The sequence below is a fragment of the Micromys minutus genome (assembly GCF_963924665.1).
Source record: "Micromys minutus genome assembly, chromosome: 4".
Lineage (NCBI taxonomy): Eukaryota > Metazoa > Chordata > Mammalia > Rodentia > Muridae > Micromys > Micromys minutus.
In genome coordinates, this window is record NC_137973.1 from 38,069,617 (window position 1) to 38,088,822 (window position 19,206).

At 38.7% G+C, this 19,206-nt stretch overlaps 2 protein-coding genes across 3 annotated transcripts in view; both read left to right on the forward strand.

Moving 5' to 3' along the window:
* Positions 1-6,641, forward strand: part of PTPN22 (protein tyrosine phosphatase non-receptor type 22) — a gene marked incomplete at its 3' end in the record, with an annotated part of 52,070 nt that extends 45,429 nt beyond the window's left edge. For both annotated transcript variants that reach the window (XM_080916502.1, XM_080916503.1), the window contains exons 20-21: positions 3,983-4,060; positions 6,577-6,641. In XM_080916502.1, the coding sequence (XP_080772628.1) occupies positions 3,983-4,060; positions 6,577-6,641 (143 nt within the window). The remainder of the gene's footprint in view (positions 1-3,982; positions 4,061-6,576) is intronic.
* Positions 6,642-9,068: 2,427 nt separating this feature from the next.
* Positions 9,069-19,206, forward strand: part of RSBN1 (round spermatid basic protein 1) — a gene marked incomplete at its 5' end in the record, with an annotated part of 41,296 nt that continues 31,158 nt past the window's right edge. The window contains one exon of the mRNA XM_080916500.1: positions 9,069-9,771. Within this exon, the coding sequence (XP_080772626.1) occupies positions 9,069-9,771 (703 nt within the window). The remainder of the gene's footprint in view (positions 9,772-19,206) is intronic.

Sequence of the window (19,206 nt, forward strand, 5' to 3'; positions counted from 1 at the left end):
GAAGATATTTACTGTACCTCTTAGTTGATATTCTTCTCCCTCTTCTATTCCTATTATTCTTAGGTTCGGTCTTCTCATTGCATCCTGGATTTCCTGGACATTTTGGGTTAGGAGCTTTTTGTTTTTTGCATCTTCTCTGGCTGTTTTGTCTATGTTTACAATGTTGTCTTCTGCCCCTGAGATTCTCTCTTCCATCTCTTGTAGTCTATAGGAAATGCTTGCTTCTGTGACTCCTGATTTCTTTTTTAGGTGTTCTACCTCTAAGGTTATCTCTTTTAGTGTTTTCTTTATTGTGTCAATTTCCGTTTTAAATTCTTTTTACCATTCCTTTGTCTCTTTGGTTCTGTTTTCCTCTAGTTCTTTGAGTTCTTTGAGTGTTTTTCTTGTTTCCTCTTTAAAAGCTTCTGATTCTTTTTGCTTTTCCTCCCTTTCTTGTTTAAGTATCTCTATCAGCGTCTTGAGGTATGATTTCAGGTCTGTGTCTTCTTTTTCTGGAGTGTTTGGCATTCCAATGTTTGCTGTTATGGTAGAGCTGGGTTCTGGTGTTGCCAGGTTGTCTTGGTTTCCTTGGGATATACTCTTTCGCTTTCCTCTTGCCATTTTGTTGTCAGTGATATGTTCTTGCCTTTCCCTTGTATCTGGTCTGTGTCCCTGGATCTCCACTGGTCCAGGTGGCAGATGGGCCGAGCCCTGTTCTGCAACCGAGCATTGCCGGGTGGAAACAGAAGTTCCAAAGCTGTGTTCCTGGTCCGTGGATCAGGCAGGGTGGGGGGTGTGCTTTCTGTGCACACTCCGCAGAGATCTCTCTGTTCCCTGGCTGCCTAGATCTCCTACTCACCAGTCTTTAACACTTTAGGAACTGCTGGTCCATGTGGCAGATGGGCCGAGCCCTGTTCTGTGCCCTGAGGTCGCCGCAGCCAGGTGGAAGCAGAGGTTCCAATGCTGTGTCCTTGGTCCCTGGATCAGGCAGGGCGGGGGTGTGCTTTCCGTGCGAACTCCGCAGAGATCTCTCTGCTCCCTGGCTGCCCAGATCTCCTACTCCAGCATTGAGCTTTCAAACTGCCCCTTACGCAGTCATTAGCGTAGACTTGTATACATGTCCCAACCCCTTCCGGTGACCTATGTTCATTCCCAGTCTGAATATCTTAGTAGTCTGCAGTTAAGTTCTTAATGAAAATGGCATTTTTATCTGCTATTTTTGAGCTAGTGTTTTGCTCTGCTTTCTTTCTATGAATATTTGTCAAATGCCTGTTATTTAGACATGGTGGGAAGCGCCTCATTTACTGCGGTCAACAGAGATAATATAGCTTCTAGGATTATGTGCAACTCAAGTCTAATGAGGAATTCAGAAATGAAGCACATAAACAATAACATTTCGATAGGTTTATTAAAGAAAACAAGACTCATTGGGAAAGAATGAAACGAGGGAAGGTGAGGCTGGAAGGATGGAAGAGTAGTAGTGACGCCCTTACTGGTCTTGTTAAAGAGAGTTAAGTGCAACCAGAAGAGGGTTGAGCACAGAGACGTTATACACTATTTTATCCTGGTGGCTTTATGTGGAGGGTAGATTATAAGTGACAAGAGTGGAAGTTGTCAACCATGTTGACCAGTGATGCCTACTTTTAGTGGGAAAAATTTCAAACAAATTTTGTTATTTTGTGTGTTTGTGTGTGTGTGTGTATGATTGGGGCGTGAGTCTCAACTTGCATATGGAGTTCAGAGGACAGTGTTGTAGAGTTGGTGTCTCCTTCTACCTCTACATGAGTTCCAAGGAACAAACTCAGGTTCTCAGACTTACACAGAACACTCTTTAACCAGTTGAGCCCTAGTGGGTAATTTCAGTTGTTCAGAAATACTACAGTTACAAGTGAGAGAAATCCCATTTAGGGTAACTGGATCACAACAGAAGCATTTATTATTGTCTCACAATTAAGAAGTCAAGTAACTCATAAAGTAGCTACCCCTCATTTCACAGAGCTTTGCTTCATCCTTATGTATGTGTGCATGCCTGTGTGCACACACGTATGCACAAATGTGGCCAGAGGTTGATGTCAGGCACCTTCCTTAACCATGTATCTTGTTTTTTCAGACAGGGTCTCTCACTGAGTTGAGAGCTTATTAAGGGGCTAGACCAGCAAGCACCAGGGAGCCTACTATCTTCATTTCCCACATGCTGGGATGACTGCCACATGACTGCCATTCCTGGCTTTTTAGCTGGGTGCAGTCTGAACTCAGTTTCTCATGCTTGCTCCACAAGCTTTTTGCCACTGAGCCATCTCTCTAGCCCCAGTTTTGTTTTACTTTATAAACTTACTCATAGGCAGATATTTTACCTTGTGGTTTCAAGCATATGATGGGAAAAATGAGCCCTTTCCTGGTTGCTGAAGCAACAGCCTGATGACTAGTGTAAATTGGCCAGATGTTGGCTGGTTCATTTGCCCCTGCCTGAAAAAAATTCTTAAGATATTTAACATTCCAATTAGGCATGACATGTGCCTTATATTTAGCCACATAGTTACATGTGGCCACTGATTACCTAGTAGTGAGATCAGACTTACACACATCTGGTGTGACCCATGCCAACATACTAATAATGGAACTCAGCCCAAGTTATTAGTCATTTCATTGTCCCACAAGTATAAAAATAGTTGCACTTGATGTGTGGAAACTGAAAATTGGGGAGGATGTAAAGGACACATTTAAGTTGTTTTATACGGCAAATACATGTTGAGCAGGCAGCATGAATAACAAGCCACAGGTAAGTTATTAGTTCTCTCTCATATGTATTTTCTGATCTTTTCTGCCTTCGTTGAAGGAAAGAAAAGGGGGAGGGGGAGAATGAATGAATGAGTGTTCCTCTTTGGGACAGATACTTTCTCTCAGCTCATGTAGAGATTACTGACATCCTTGTACAACCCTACCTTCATCTAGCTGGGGTTATGTCTGTTCTCAGTTCCTTGCCTGGTTCTTGACACACAGTATTTAGTAAGTGTGCATTTAATTGGAACTGACTAAAATCTGCTATGTATTCTAGAGATTCATACTCAGGTATCTTCCAGAAAGGAAATGTTTTAGATGTTTTTAGAAGCTTAATAGTACATATGTGTAAACACATATATGCAGTTCTCGAATCATGTTTTGAAATGTTAAGAACAAAAAAAAAGTAGGCAGTAATTTCTCTTATAAGCTGTTTCTGAGAAAGTTTATATAAACTTGAGAATTCTTTATTCCTGTAAGACCATGCACATATTAATTATAGACAAAATTGTGTACATAATTTCTTTTAAGAATGGGCAAGAACTGATATATGCACATATTAAGGTGGTAGGAATATATGTATGTTTTTTAGGCCTACACATAGTAAATACTATAGTGAACCAGGAAATATAACAATGCCTTTGAGAGACGATGGCCCTAACTTAGAATCATGTAGGAGGAAAAATGGCCGGAAAGTAAAGGAGATTTAGGAGTTGAGGGATATATAAGAAAAACCTCAGTTTGCCATAGAGGAATTAATGTGAGACATGGGAAGCATAGTATGACTTATCAGAGGATGAAGATAAACTCCAAAGCCAAATGTGAGTCCTAACGTAGTGGATTTGTGATATATTATTTTCTGGGTTTTGAGTATTGCTATATAATCTGTTTGCAAAGAAAATGAATCTTGCTTGGTCCATTGTTCAGGTCTGTAGTCCCAGGAGTTGGGATGCTGAGGTAGGAAGAGAACCACCAGTTTAAGGCCAGTATGGGATATCTAGTGAGTTTATGCCTGCAGACTGAGACCTTTCCCCCTCCCATATCATAATTATAGTATAAAAATATCATTTCAACCATTTGAATACTTTTATTATGATACTGATGTATTTATTTTGGAGTGTTGTTCTGGAGGAAATGCTTAATTTCAATAATCATTCAAGCAAATAAATGGTCACCTAAATCTCTTGTCAGTGTTTACCCTACATATGCTGTCCTCTGATTACAGGTGTTTGTACTTCTTCCTCACCAAGCAAGCCTACAGAGTGTGTTCAGCCAAAAAATTCCAGCTCCTTTCTGAATTTTGGTATGTTTATTATTTTATAGCAGAGCTAAAAATATATATGATCTGGGTCTGGAGAGATGACTCAGTGGTTAAGAGCACTGGGTATTCTTCCAGAGGACCCAGGTTCAATTCTGAGCATTCACAGCATCTGTAACTCCAGTTTCAGAGAAGCTGATGCCTTTTCTGGCCTCCACAGGGATTGCAAGGCCAAACATACATGATGGCAAAACATCAAAACACACAGAAGGAATTGTTTTTATAAAAAATTTAAATACATTTAATTTTTATTTAAATAAAATTTAAAATTGTAGGAGAGATTAGAAAAATGTAATGCTGCTAGGCAGATTGCCCGAATATAATTTTATTTCAAAGGAAGAAGCAGAAACTGAGAGATCAGCCTTTGTTATTATAGTCCTTATCTCATTTTGAGAACATGTTTACTATAAATGCTCTATTTCTTCATCTACCAAACTTGGTTTGCATTTCACTTACTCCATGCTTCAGTGGTCACTTTGAAAACATTAAGCTTTGCTTGGATGGCGGTGCAGGCCTTTAATCCCAGCACTTGGGAGGCAGAGGCAGGCAGATCTCTGAATTTGAGGCCATGGTGGACTATAGAGCGAGTTCTAGGACAGCCATGGCTACACAGAAGAAACCCTCCTTTACAAAACCAGAAAAAGGTTAGAATTTGTATGAAATTAGTTTAAAGCATTCAGACAGAACATTGTGTAAACCATGAAACACACACATACAACTTTGCCTTGGCTACAAAAGTGTTCTGCTCCCTTCTTTAAATCACTTGAGTGGTGTCTGGATCCTCTCTGCCTTCATATTGTATGGCCTGGAATAAAATCTTAGCTGTAGCCATGTTGTTTCTTCTCAAACATGTCTAGATTTCAAAGGTTTGTATACTTCAAAGAACTTTAAACATATTTTAATTTTTTAAAAATTGTAAGAATATGTTACTTAAAATATTTAAGTTGCCTTAGATGGAGCACACCTGTAATCCCAGCACATGGAAGGCTGAGGCAGGAGGATCATTAGTTCAGGGTCAGGCTGGGCTTCTGTTTCAAAACAGCAACCCCCAAGTTGGAAAAATAAAAAAGCATGTGGTTCAGGTTTTTTTTTTTTTTTTTTTCCTGAACTAACCCATATGCAGAAAACAGTAGTGGTCAACTGTTCTAAAGTACTACAAACTAGTTAGTGAATAAGACCAGCTATAGGTATCTGAAACTGTAGCTGTTCTAAGTGAGAATATAGCAGGTCTACACACCTCTGCACACTATATTGGCTATAGTTAAGGTACCTGTACCGAGATGATTTCAGTGTGTAATTACTTCATTTAAATATTTTCCTTCTCTTTATTATCAAAGGAATAAAATTTATACAAACTAGACTCTGTACATTTAAAATTACTAGTTAAATATCAGAGGTTTCTTCCAGTTCTGGCATATAGGTGTGTGTCTGTATGTTTATGTGTGTATTTGTGTGTGTCTGTGTGTATTTGTATGTGTATGTGTGTATTTGTATGTGTATGTATATACATGTATATATGAGAATCTTGCAGTGCTTGCCCTGCTGGCCTTGAACTTGTAGTCCTCCTGGTTTAACCTCCTGTGTGTTTGGATTATAGGTAGTTGCCACCATTCCTGGCTTACTGTAGTTTTGTTTTTAGATGTAAATTTAGTCATAAATATCAGCAGTTACGAGGGAAGGTGATAAAATTATTAGAAAGATCTTTGAGTTTTTAATTTTCTGTTCTCCCTCTTTCAAACCCTTCATTAAAAAAATCTAAGGCACCAAAATTGCTCAGTGTAAGATGCTTTGAGAATCTACCACAATCAAGACCTATATGGCTGGTGACAAAGAATAAATGTCCTCGTCCTGAAATTCTTTTGGAAACACCCAGTAATAGCTTTTATTTTATATGAAAGATTTTCTTATTCTTCTTTGTGGAGGCAGGGGAAGTTACATTTCAGGAAGAAAAGTAATTATAACTAATATAGAACCATTTCTTTTCAGGATTATTTTATACTTCTAAGTTTGAAAACATAATGTTTTAGTAAACTCAGCAATTTCTGTGGCTACATAGACACAGAACTAGATTTAACCATACCACATACATACTATTGCTTAACTTTATACAAGGGAAATTTGTTTTGTGACCAGTGGGTGAATGAAACAGATGAACGGTGCTCAATTATTACAGGCCCCTATAACTAGCGTTCTCCATACAGGTATTACGAATGGTTAATCTGTAAGTGCTCTAAGTTTAAATATTAGTAGTATTTGGGTTGGAGGTGTGGCCCAGTGGCAGGATACTCTCCTAGCATATGCAAGGCCAGTACTTCCATTCCCAGTACAACAAAAACAATGTTTTATTTTCATTTAAACTTGAATTACTATAATGCCCTAACCGTATATTACTAAATTAATCAAAGATGGTGCTTAACTTTTTAAATGCTATATTCTAAAATTCAAGTATTCATTTTTGTGTAAAAGTACCTATTTTCATTCAGTTTTATTTTTGTCTCCAGGTTTTGGAAATCGTTTTTCAAAACCGAAAGGACCAAGGAACCCACCATCAACTTGGAATGTTTAACATACCTCTGGATTTATAAGAATATTTGTTGAAATTGTACCCACAAATAAATCTACTAGAATCCTGCTTTAATAAAAATATCAATAATGATATATTGTGTCAATAGTCTTTAGAAGAAAAGCATGTGTGGAAAACTTCCAACAACCATGTATTTTCATATTCCTTCTATTTTATTGGGAACTTCCGATAAAGTTTGTACTTCAGTTTATGTTTCAAAGTGTATATATTTTTCATTTTTGAAAGTTATATTTTACCTTCTATATATACATTTTCTATAAATATCAATTTTTATTTTGAAATGGAGTTTTCTCCTGTCACAGCCTTTGGAGGGCTGGGATAACAGGCACATAAGCCCAGCATAAACATTAATGTCAATAGGCTTGTAAGAATTTGATCTTAACTAACATTCTCTTTAATATTTTTATGTATACAAATGTTTTGACATGTATATGTATGGACCTACACCTATGTGTAGTGCCCATCGAGGCCAGAAGAGGGAGTTAAATCCCTTGAATTGGAATTTTAGGTTGTGAGTTGCTATGTGGGTTCTGGGAACTGAACCAGGGTCTTCTGCAAAAGTAGTTAAGTGCACTTAATTGACCACCAGAGCCATCTCTCCATCCCTTCAACCAAATTTATGTACTGCCTTAATATTAAAAGTAACTTAAAAAATAGACAGGTCTTGCTGTGCAGCCCCAAGCTGGCCTCAAACTAATGATCCTCCTACTTGAAGCTGCAGATCGCTGGCATTTCACAGGAGTGCTCCGTCATGACTGACTAAAGGTTTTACTTAAAAACAAAATACTTACTTTGTGCTTACAGCATTGCTGGTGAAGATGACCATTCCTGGATGTTAGTTTTGTCTAAACGGAGTGTATCTCCTTTATCTTCCCAAATGTGTAAAAGAAAAGATGATTTTAAGACGTTGTACAAATAGTGGCAGAGATCACTTTTGTGTGCTATAATGAGGTGTTCAACTCGCTATTTCACTTACCAATTCTAGAAAAAAAAATCAACAGCAGTTACTTTTTGTTTGGCACTTTAAAATTATTTTTCTCTCTTTCTTTCTTTTCTTTTTTTTGATAGTGCTTCATAGAAAAGGCCCTATATATAAACATGTGCAATTTATTTCACAACCATGTAAAGGTACTGGTGATTTGAAAATGTATTTCTGTATGACTATGGATTTTCCTAAATAAATTATATTTTAAATCTAGTTTTACCTAGTAAGTAAGTTAATGGATCTTTATTACTTTAAAGGGTTCTCTTTACTTTCCCTATCAGTTTAATTAATGCCTTTACTTATGAAAATATGACCTAATAACAGTGTTACTTGTTCTTTAATATTTTTCTTTAGGAAACCCAATGCTAGGGCAAATAGACCGGTGTTGTTACTTGTTTATTGTAGTACAATGTATACCCAGTAGGTGTTGATTTTAAACGATAACTTTTATTGCAGTTCCCTCAGCCTAAGTTACTTCTCTGGGACCTAGTGGTGTTAAACCACAGTGCTTTTTATATGCAGAGTACATCATTGTAGACAGTTATTTCCAAATACCTTTCTCAAGGACTTAAATGCAATTCGAGGTAAAAAGCTAAAGTAATGAAACTCAAAATGGATTTCTGAGTTAACACCATCTCCTAGCTATCAGTGTCATGTTGACAGCGCTTTTCACATTTGCAAATTTATATTTATGGTTTGAAAAGCAAAAATTTCTATCGTGACATTAAAAAAAAAAAACAAAAAACCTATGGCCCTATGTTCAACAAAAATGCTGGATTCTACCTTTCCAAGAACTGGAGGGAAGAGTGACTCTGGCAAGGCGGAGCTGCGCTCAGGGAAGTCCTAAGGCAATATTTGCACCTGCCTTTAGCCTGTAGCTGTTACCACGGCAATGCTGTAGAAAATGCTTTCTAAATTTTCTGAATAGCAGCTTTACAATACTCTACAGCGAAATAATCGTTTTACATATTCCGAAATTCTTTTTCTCCTCGTTTGTCAAGAGTAAAGGCTGGAGATTCTTTTACCTCACAAAGGCAATGGGAGAAATACGAAATTGAAAAGTCACTATGGAAACCACCTCCGGGTAAGATAAAGGAGGAACACTGGAAATGGAGCGTCTGAACTCACCGCCAGACTCCGAAAGCTATTAACATTGTTTGGGCCGTTAGGGCGGTTGGCGGCAACTCGCCGGCGGGCGGCAGTTGCGTCGCACCCCGAAGCGTGTCTAGGCGCACGCTCGCCTCCGCTCCTCCACTCAGAGAGCAAGGAGGGGGGAGGGGTGGCGGGGTGGGGGGGGGGGAGAAAGCAAACACGGGGGGCGGTGGAACTACAACTCCCGTAAGGCTTTGCGCGTCCAGGGTGCTTTACAATAGAAGCTCGGTTGGCGAGGTCTGCAGAGAGGTGCCGGAACTGCCGTTTCCGGCATGTTCAGGTCCACGAGAACGACCGATCAGTGGAGGGCGGGGGAGAGACTCCAATGCCCAGCGGGCCAAGCGCGAGTGGCGCTTGCGCGAACCGCGGACGGGGGGGCGGTCGGGCCATTTAAATGTGTGTTTGTGGGTGAAATGGCTGCGCAGGTCGGAGCGGTTCGCGTAGTACGGGCGGTGGCGGCGCAGGAGGAGCCGGACAAAGAGGGGAAGGAGAAGCCCCATGTTGGGGTTTCGCCGCGGGGAGTGAAGCGGCAGCGCCGGGTGAGCAGCGGGGGTTCTCAGGAGAAGCGGGGGCGGCCGAGCCAGGACCCCCCTCTCGCTCCCCCTCATCGGCGGCGTCGTAGCCGCCAACATCCCGGGCCGCTGCCTTCAACGAATGCCGCCCCAACCGTCCCGGGCCCTGTTGAACCTCTGCTCCTGCCGCCTCCGCCGCCACCGTCTTTGGCACCCGCTGGGCCCGCTGTCGCTGCCCCGCTCCCGGCCCCAGGCACCTCGGCCCTCTTCACCTTCTCGCCCCTGACGGTGAGTGCGGCCGGGCCCAAGCTTAAGGGCCACAAGGAGCGGCACAAGCACCATCACCACCGCGGCTCCGATGGTGACCCCGGCGCCTGCGTTCCGGGCGATCTCAAGCACAAGGACAAGCAGGAAAACGGCGAGAGGAGTGGAGGGGTACCTCTGATCAAGGCCCCCAAGAGAGGTGAGAGCAAGCGAACCGCTGGGGCTCGAGCTGTAGGTCTCAGTGCCCATATCCCGCCCCTTTAGGACTGAAAGACGCCGCTCTACTCCCCTGAGCCCACTGAAGTGGACTCGGGATTGCAGGCGGTTGCCACAGTTTGACCTACTTGAGGCTTCTCTCTGAGGCCGAGCTGTCAGTTTCCATCCCTGTTTGCAGTCCCCCGGAGCCTTTGCTACATTTATTTTCAAATTCTGTAGGGTTTCCGCGCCGCGCGGTGCTTGGCATCGGATTAGTAGGTGGGGTACTAAAACCTGCCTTTCTGAAGTAGAGACTTGTCACTGAAAGTCCCTTCTTGTTCTCTTTCTTGGAAGTCTTTAGTTTTCTCATTCCCTGTACCAGCATATTTACAGGTTTGACTCTGAGCTCTGAGTTTGAATTCTCAAAGAGGTTACACAACTCACTGGTTGCCTTAGCCTCGGCGAGGTTAAAAAAATCATTTACGGTGTTTCTTTTCCAGCCAGACGTGGTAAAAATCATATATATATTTACAATATTAGCCCTTGTAATTGTTAGTATAGTATAGAGTTGATTCGAGGAAGGTTTTATCACCCTTTGAATGCTAGGAAGTAGACCAACCATATCTCCGAAGGGAAGGAAGCGTACAATAGGATGCAAATGCAGGTTCTAGTAACATGTTATAATTCCAGAGCACTGTTTGAGAATCTCTGCAGTTCCAGCAGTCTTTAAAGGTATTTCACACAGAAAAGGTAGCATTAATTAAGTGTGCGTTTGAAAGGAATTAGGTTGTAAAATTGGTGCCTTCTATTGCCAGATACTTGTAGCATGTATTTATATTCTTTATGGAAAAAATGAAGTATGCTTTTGTTTATGCAGTTTTTATACTTTGTATATATTTATAACATGTAATATTCATAATCTTAGTAATAGACTAACAACACTAATATGGTTTTTAATATTGGGTTATTCCAGTTATTAACATGTTAGTGAACTAGTCTTTGAATCTAAAATTTTGAGTGTCTTGGATTCTTCTCATATATTTAGTCATAGTACTAACCAGTTTGTGTGTGTGTGTGTGTGTGTGTGTGTGTGTGTGTGTGTGTATTATGTGTTTAGGTGCAAATAATAGGTTTTTATTTTTCCACTGGACAGAACTGCATCTATATTTTTCTTTGGTGGTATCCAGATACCATCTTCAGGAGTATAACTAGCAAACTGACCGGTTTGCCAATATCCAAAATAATTGCATATTGTAGTAGCTCATATTTTTATCCTTATTCCCACACTCCCTGGTGTGTGTCCATACACAGCTACAGGGGAATTTGAATAATCATTTCTTTTAAATTTGTGCCATAGGAGAGAATACTGGTGTCCATGGCATAGAACCCAGACTCCTAAATGCTAGTTCAGGCTTTACTCCTGGTCTGCCTGGCTTTGCTTTCCCATGCTTCCTTTTCTCCACTCCTTTGCTTGCCTTCTCCCTGTGCCTTGATAATTCTCATTCTAGCAGCAGGCAGTAAGCTAACTAGAAATCATCCGAGATTTCTCAGTTCCCCTTTATGGGGGAGGGTGGTGCTGACACGTGTAGTAATTCAGTGTTCGCCTGGGAAGAGTAGACAGGCCCCATGTTCTTTTAAAATCAAACCAAACCAATTCTCTAATGCTGATGAATAGAATTTTCTCAGATGATGTAAATGTTCTATATCTGTGTTGTTTAATATGGTAGCCATATGTGGCACTTAAACAGATTTATAATGTGGCTTTGTGACTGAGAGACTGAAATTTTATTTTATTGTAATGTGTAACATGTTACACACAGCTCACGGCTACTACATTGGACTGTACAGCTTTTTGCCAGTACAGGAAGAAGAGAAATAGGTTAAAACCAGGCTATTTGAACAATTTCACTTCTGATTTAGAGATAATTGGATTGTATACCCAGGGTATACATATTCTGGGGGAAATTGGGCCCTCTGGTCAGGTGTATTTGAGGAAACCTGTACTATAGTGGTCTGGATATCTGAACCACACTGAAGCTTCTGCATAAAACAAGCTGTGTTATATTGTTTAGTTTAAGCTTTTTGCATAGTTGGGCCAACACTTGTTAAAAAAAAACACTTTTATTTTTATTTTCAGGTTCAGAAGACATGGCTCTAGAAGTGAATTTTGGTTCTAGTACTTACTGTGTGATCAGGATCAAAAATTTGGCCCTTTTTAGCCCCAGTTTTCCTGTTTGTACAATGAGGTTGTGGTTTTTCATTCATATGGTTGTTTATAGGGATTATGGGGGCACTGTATGGAAATCATTTAAAATAATGCTTGGCTCATGGTAGGTAGTTAAAACTAGCTTTATTTATTTATTTATTACTGTGCTTGTTCCCGTAAACACCTCTAATAAAGTAGATTGCTGTTTACAAATGAATCTTGTCCTTTTGCTTATTCTAAGATTTTTTTAGGAACGTCTAATTTACTTTGAAATAATTATAGATTCATAGAAAATACCACAGAGAAGCCCCTTTCCTTTTCCAGTTTACTTCAGTGGTTATATCTTACATAACTATTGTATAATACTAACACCAGGAAACTGACGTACATGTGTGTGTTTCTGTGCCATTTTATCATACGTAGATTTGTGTAACCACCATTGTAAACAAGGCACAAGACTCTCTAGAAACATCTCATGGACTTTCCCTTCATAGCCTTAGGCACTGTTTCCCTACCCTCTCTTCTGTTTCTAACCAACAACAACCGCGAGTCTGTCTCTAGCTTTATAATTTTGTCATTTGAGAATATTATGTGTTCAGGTCTTTTAGCCTGGTGTCTCCGAGATAGTCCATGTGGTATATATGTCAATGGCTCTCACTTTTCCATTGCTGGATAGTATTCTCAGCAAGGGTGTATACAGTGATTCTTGCATTTAAGGAATTTTGGTGTCTGGTTTGGGGCTATTAGAAATAAAGTTCCTGTTCCATTTTGTTTGGAAGCAAATTTTTACTTCTTTGGGAAATGTTTTTATTAGTTAAGCATATGTTTACAACTTGTCTATTTATTTATTTTTACCATGTTACCATGCTGCTTTTCTAAGTGTGCGCTTTGCTTTCCCATCAATGACTCAATAATTCTTTCGTTTTTTAATTTTTTTTACTTTCTTGTCAGTATCTGGTGTTGTAACTTTTTATTTTAGCAGTTTCAGTAGCTGTGAGGTGATTGATTATTTTATGGTCTCATGGCTAGTAATATTAACCAACTTTTCTTGTCATTTATAGAGTCTCATGGGTAAAATTTGTTCCTTGTGGTTTTTGTTTGTTCTTGTTTTTTTGGTGCTAATTTTCTAATCATATTGTTTTTAAAAAATACTTTAATAATTTTTTTAAGTTGAGAATTATTTTTATATTACAGGTACAATTTCTTTATCCATTGTTTGGTTTGTAAATACTTTAATATAGTCTGTTGCTTGCTTTTTCCTCATTTTAATAAGATGTCTTATATAATACAACCAGCAATTTTTTTGATTCTTTCTTTAATGAATCATCTTTGAGTTTCATTCTCCCTTTATAATTTCAATTTTTTTGATTTATAATTTCAGTTTTTGTTTGTTTAAATCTGTGGTCCATTTGAGCTAATTTCATAGAGGTGCGAGATTATGTTGTGGTTGGTTTTTTTTTGAATGGGATGTGTTCTTTAGGAAAATAGTCACTATGACATCTTTAATTGGAAACTTACTCTCCTTGCATTGAATTGCCCTTGCAGCTTTATAAAAATCCCTCCTGCAGCTGATGTCCTGGGTTGCTTTCTATTACTGTGATAAACATCATGACCAAAAGCAACATAAGAAGGGAAGAGTGATTTCACAGGTTTCAGTCCATCATGACAGGTAGTCAGGAACCTGAAGGCAGGGACTGAATCAAAGATGTCGAAAGAGCACTGCTAGCTAGCTTCTCATAGATCATTCTCTTTGTCCTCTTAATCCACACAGGAGCACCTGCCCAGATTTGCCATTGCCTGGGCCCACTCACATCATCATTAATCAAAAAGATATCCCACAGACTTTCAATCTGATGGAGGCTTTTTCTCAATTGAGGTTCCTTTTCCCCAGACATTTCAAGTTGACAGAGCTAACCAGTATAACTGGTGAGGAGGCAGGGAGACTGGAGCTTTCCAGCTAGCATGGGTTACATAGCAAGTTCCCAGCCAGAAATGTTGGTAGAGAGTCTGCCTCCCAATGCAAGTCCAGTCCCCAGCATAGCCCCAAACTGGCTGTGGTAGTACTGGCTGTAATCTCAGCACCTGGAAGGTGGAGGTAAGAAGGGTCAGGTTTTAGGGTCATCCTTTCCCACATGCTCACTTGAAGCCAGCTTGGGACCTTGAGACATTGTCTCAAAATAAAACAAAAATCACTTCTCCTGCCTCTTATTTTAAAAGTTGGTAAGATTGGTTTTCACGTTTTATTAGATTGTGGAAAAATCCTCATAATATACAAAAACGGTGTGATATGTAAATTCTGTGTCCAATTGGAACACAACTGTTCATTTATATATTGTCTGTATAGTATTTTGCATTATAGTATCAGATTAGGAGTAGTTGAGGCAGAGACCATGTGCTCTACAAAGCCTGCTGTGTGCTTTACAGAGAAAGTTGGCAACCTCTGACTTGAGACCTGGACCATGACTAAGAGACATGTTCCTGCATATCACCCCAACGGTACTCCATCCAAATTCAAGTATGGGATAGTTTCAGATATTACTACTTCAGACACCTGGCATTGCTCATAAATAGTTAAAAGAAAAGTTTGCTATGTAAATACTTGCTCCAAAATTGAAAGTAAAATGATTTTCAGAGTTGAGGTAACATGTTTGAAATATTCTAATGGGTATAACTGAATATTAGACTCTGAAGAAAAATCAAACACCTCAGGGTACAGTTTGCTCTCTCTGCTGTGCACACTGAGACTGATGTTTGTGAAGAAATATGAAATGTTTGCTGTATCTTATAAGCAGTATGCTTCAATCTACCTAAGTAACTACTTGTATCCTTTGATCATAATTTCTTTCTCTCCTTTGTTATCCTTCATAAGGCGTAGATCAAAGATAGTTCATCAAAAGTAATAGTTTCTTTTTAATTGTTCTTGGTTGGTAACTATGATCTTAATATATTAAAGAAAGAATCAGAAGATGCTTGCCTAGCTCTTAACTCCATTGTCATTAAACTTAGAGGGTTGCTCTTTTGAGAGTCTTTAAAGTCAGCTTTTCTGTTTATCACTTTTGACCCCTTCCTAACCGTTATCATGTGGAAGTGTTTTGTGATAAGATACTGGGTGTGATGGCAGATTTGTGAGATCACAGCATTTGGGAGGCTGAGGATCGCTAGCTGTAGTAGGGCCCTATCTCAGAAAGTAGAAAGAGATATTGATAGAAATACTTGATTGATTTTGTGATAGGGATGGAGAATTATTGTGATTATATTGAGAATAAAATTTATCAGAAATTTCAGAAACTGTTATTCCCTAACCACCAGAAAGGAAAAAATTCTTGTCCGTAAGGCAAGAAAACGTTCATATAACATAATGCTGACTTTGTGATCACCCAGTTTGTAAAGGGCACTATGTTTGTGAATACAATAATACTTTCTTTACTGGAAATTCATATAGGCTAGCATCTGAAGTCCATTAAGTGTAACTTAGTTAATAATCTGCCAGAATGTTTAGGGAGAGAGAAGCTTATAGAAGAGACAGAAAGGAAGAAAGTGTGTACGGTATTGTAGTGGAAGAATCTGAGTTTTAGAGTTAGATGAATCTGAAGTTTGACTGTTAGCTGCTAGCTTTGTAACCTAATGTGAAAAAGAGTTTCTTTGTCTACTGAACTGAATTGTTGGATTAAAATGAGATAGTAAGATTCTAATAGACATCTTGTGAGTCAATTTTCTCCCCTTTCATGTTTTACTATGATATACTATATCATACTCTGGGACAGTAATTTCTAGTTTTAATCTGACATTCCAGAGTTTTTGACAAGTATTTCAAGGCACATTATCTAACCCTTTTATTAATTATGATTACAATAAGATAAAGACTTGTATGTCAGACCTGTGTTGAAAGATTTATTCTTTTGCTTAATCTTAGCAATAACTCTTAACAGTAAACACTGTTAATAATATTTTAAGGTAAGAAAATAAAGGCTTAAGGGAATTTCTGAGTTTGTCCAGAGACTAATGAGCAGTCACAATGAGATAGTCATTTCAGTCTAACCTGAGCGGGTTGGGGGGGCCACTTTGTTTTTGCTTTGTGGCAGGTTATTGACCCCAGGCTAGCTTTGACCCCACATATTCTCTCCATTCCTTCTGGAGTTCTGGATTAAGGCAGAACATAAATGCCCAGGTTTTGCTTGCAATGTGTATGTACTGCTGGTATTCTGTGGAGGCCAGACGTCTGTCTTAGGAGTCATTCATTCTTCATGAACCTTCTGCTTTGTTTTTGAGACAGTCTTACTAGGACTTGGGGCTTATCTATTTAACCTTATGGCCAGAGAGCTTCAGGGATCCTCCTCATTGTTGGGATTTCAAGCACTTGCCACTATGGTTGGCTTGGTTTTTTATTTTTTATTTTTATTTTTTTTAAGGTTGGGGATTTGTATAAAGAGTACTTCACCAATAGAACTATTGCCTGTTCCTAAATAGCACATTCTGCACTTAGATTTCCACCATTTGGGAGTGAAAATTAACATTTATTATTTGTTATATTTTAGGGTTATGCCAAACATTTTACATTTGCTTTTCATTTATTCTGTACATTTTTATAGGGAAATACTATTGTCTCCATTCCCCTATTTTATCACTCAGAAGCACTGAAGTACAGAAATACTATTTTGCAAAAAGCCAGGTTACCTTATTTATTGTGGCAGTGCAAAATAGTAGACTTCTTCAGAAGACAGTTTGGCAGTGTTTAAGAAGCGGAACATGCTCTGTGATGGCAGCTTACATATGATTTGTTATTTACCCAAAGGATTTGCAAACTTATATCTGCATAGAAATTTGTAGCAACTTTATAATTGCCAAAAGTTAGAAACAACTTAGTTGTTTTTCAGTAGATAAATGGACAAACTATGCTACATCCACATGGAATATTACACAGCTCTAAAAAATAAACTACTGAGTTCTGAAAAGTAATGGAGTAACCATAAGTGCATCAATATTGCAATAAAAAAACCCTAGTCTAAGAATATGATTCCAGTTATGTAACACTGAAAAAGACAAACCAATGAAGACAGTGAGAAAAATCAGTGGTTGGTAGTAATTAGGATGGGGAGCACTTTAGAATAGTCAGATTACAGGAATTTTAGGGCCATTAAGCTGCCCTGTATAATATTGTAATGGTGAGCCCATATCACTTATGTTTGTCCAAACAAGAATGTACAGTACCAAGAGTGAAGCACAGTCAGACTGTGACTACTGGGTGATGACATGTCAGTGTTCGTGGCAGCAACTGTGCGTTGCGACTTTGGCATGGGAACTGTTAATGGGGTATATGGGAAGTTTGTATAGCAAACCAAACCAAACAAAACAACCCAACATGTTTCAGGTTGAGTGTGTTCGTGTAACTCTGCAGTGGTAGCATCCAGCAGGCAAAGGTAAGAGGATCATAAATTCAAGGCCATTCTGAACCACCTGATAGGTTGAAGGCAGTTCAGGGTAAATAGAACCTTTTTCAAGAAAGCTCCTAATGAAAAAAAAAAGTGTAGTTTTAGGAAATTGTAGAAAAGGGTTTCTACTTAACTAGCTATTTTTTTAAAAAAATATAAAGAGTATGTGTGTATAATGTTAAAACCAGTAATTTCCAAAAACTTGGCTTCAAAAGGAGCACCTTTTTGGTTTTCTATTTATATCAGGTTTTATATAAAACTATTAACTGCCCACAAGAGAAGCAAAAATAATTTATTCCTCCATTACTTCTGAGAGACTGAGGTAAGAGGATCTTGAATTTAAAAACTAGCAAAGCCCTACCTCCAAAGGAAAAAGAAAAAAAAAAACCCATAAGTTTTAGAATGTTTTAGTTCTTTTTTTTTTAATGATTAATATGTTATAAACTATTGTTTGCTTTTGCTTATCTACCATGATATTTAGGAACCGAAGGTTCCATATTTCCTAAGGAATAGTTCAAGTGTATGCATGTATATTGTGTGCTTGCACACATGAACATGTGCCCACGACAGTACTGGGAACTAAACCCAGAACTTTATGAATACTAGACAAGCACTCTACCAATGCGGTACATCCTACCCCTTATGCTAATTTTTTGCACTAATGAAAACTAGACTGGTATGATATTAAGGAAACTAGGCTATTTGATAATAGATGATGTTAGCTAATTTGAGGACTTTTTCATGTATTCTAAGTGTAGTTGTGATGACCTTAAAAAAGAGCCAGCAATTTGTTTCTAAGGTCAGTGTCCCTGTCTTTCTCTGTAGTACCACAAGTTTTCTATATGTCAACTTTCAGTCTGATATGTAAAAGCTTTCCTTAATATAGGTGAGTGTACGTTGGTTCTTTGTTGTTAAGAACCAATGATGTGAAGGCTGGAACACCTGCCTAGCATGTACAAGACAGGGCAGGTTTATTTGTTGTCACTGCAAAACTAAAACAATACAAGAAGACAGGGAAAGAGACCAATGTTGACAGGCAAGCAAGATCCCTCATTGGGGAAAGGATACGGTGACTTGAGTTAGATCCCTAGAACACAGAGAAAGGTGGAAGGAGACAACTTCCACAGAGTTGTCCTCTGCCCTCCACAGAGGCACCCATGCACATATGCACAGTAACAATAATAATAAAAGCCAACAACGAAACTGATGACAGTAAGTTTTTACTCTTACATTATGGAGAACTAACTCAGAAAGAGACTTCCTGAATACATTTTCTGTGGGAAAAGTAAACCAATGTACCAGAAAGATCATGAAGCCTTTAGGCATTTCATTACCCCCCCTTCTTTTGTAGACATTAACTTTTAAATAATGTTTTTTTACTCAAAGCAAGGCAGTTGGCATTTTTTCATACAGCAACAGTGGCCAACTTGTGTGATAACCAACAGTGGATGGATGAATGCCTAGGCCACTAGCTAGCTGCCACCGTGCGATTTAAGATTTTGTTTGTTCATATAAACTCATTAGCACGTAGATGAATGGTCTCAAATTTGTACACAAAGAAAGGCAAGCTTTCTGTATCCTAGCCTGAGAAAAAGAGTTTACATTTGAAAAACAGGATTAGCTAGTAGATAGATTGAAATTTGTGAGATTATAATTAATTTAAAGTCCATTTTATTTTCTTCTTCTTTTTTTTTTTGAGGCTGTTATATTTTTTTAGTTTTCCTGTAAGTGTTCTGGGTTAAAACCGTCAGAGACTTGGCCATGCAGAAATATCACGATAGGCAAATAGTAATGTAGAAAATAA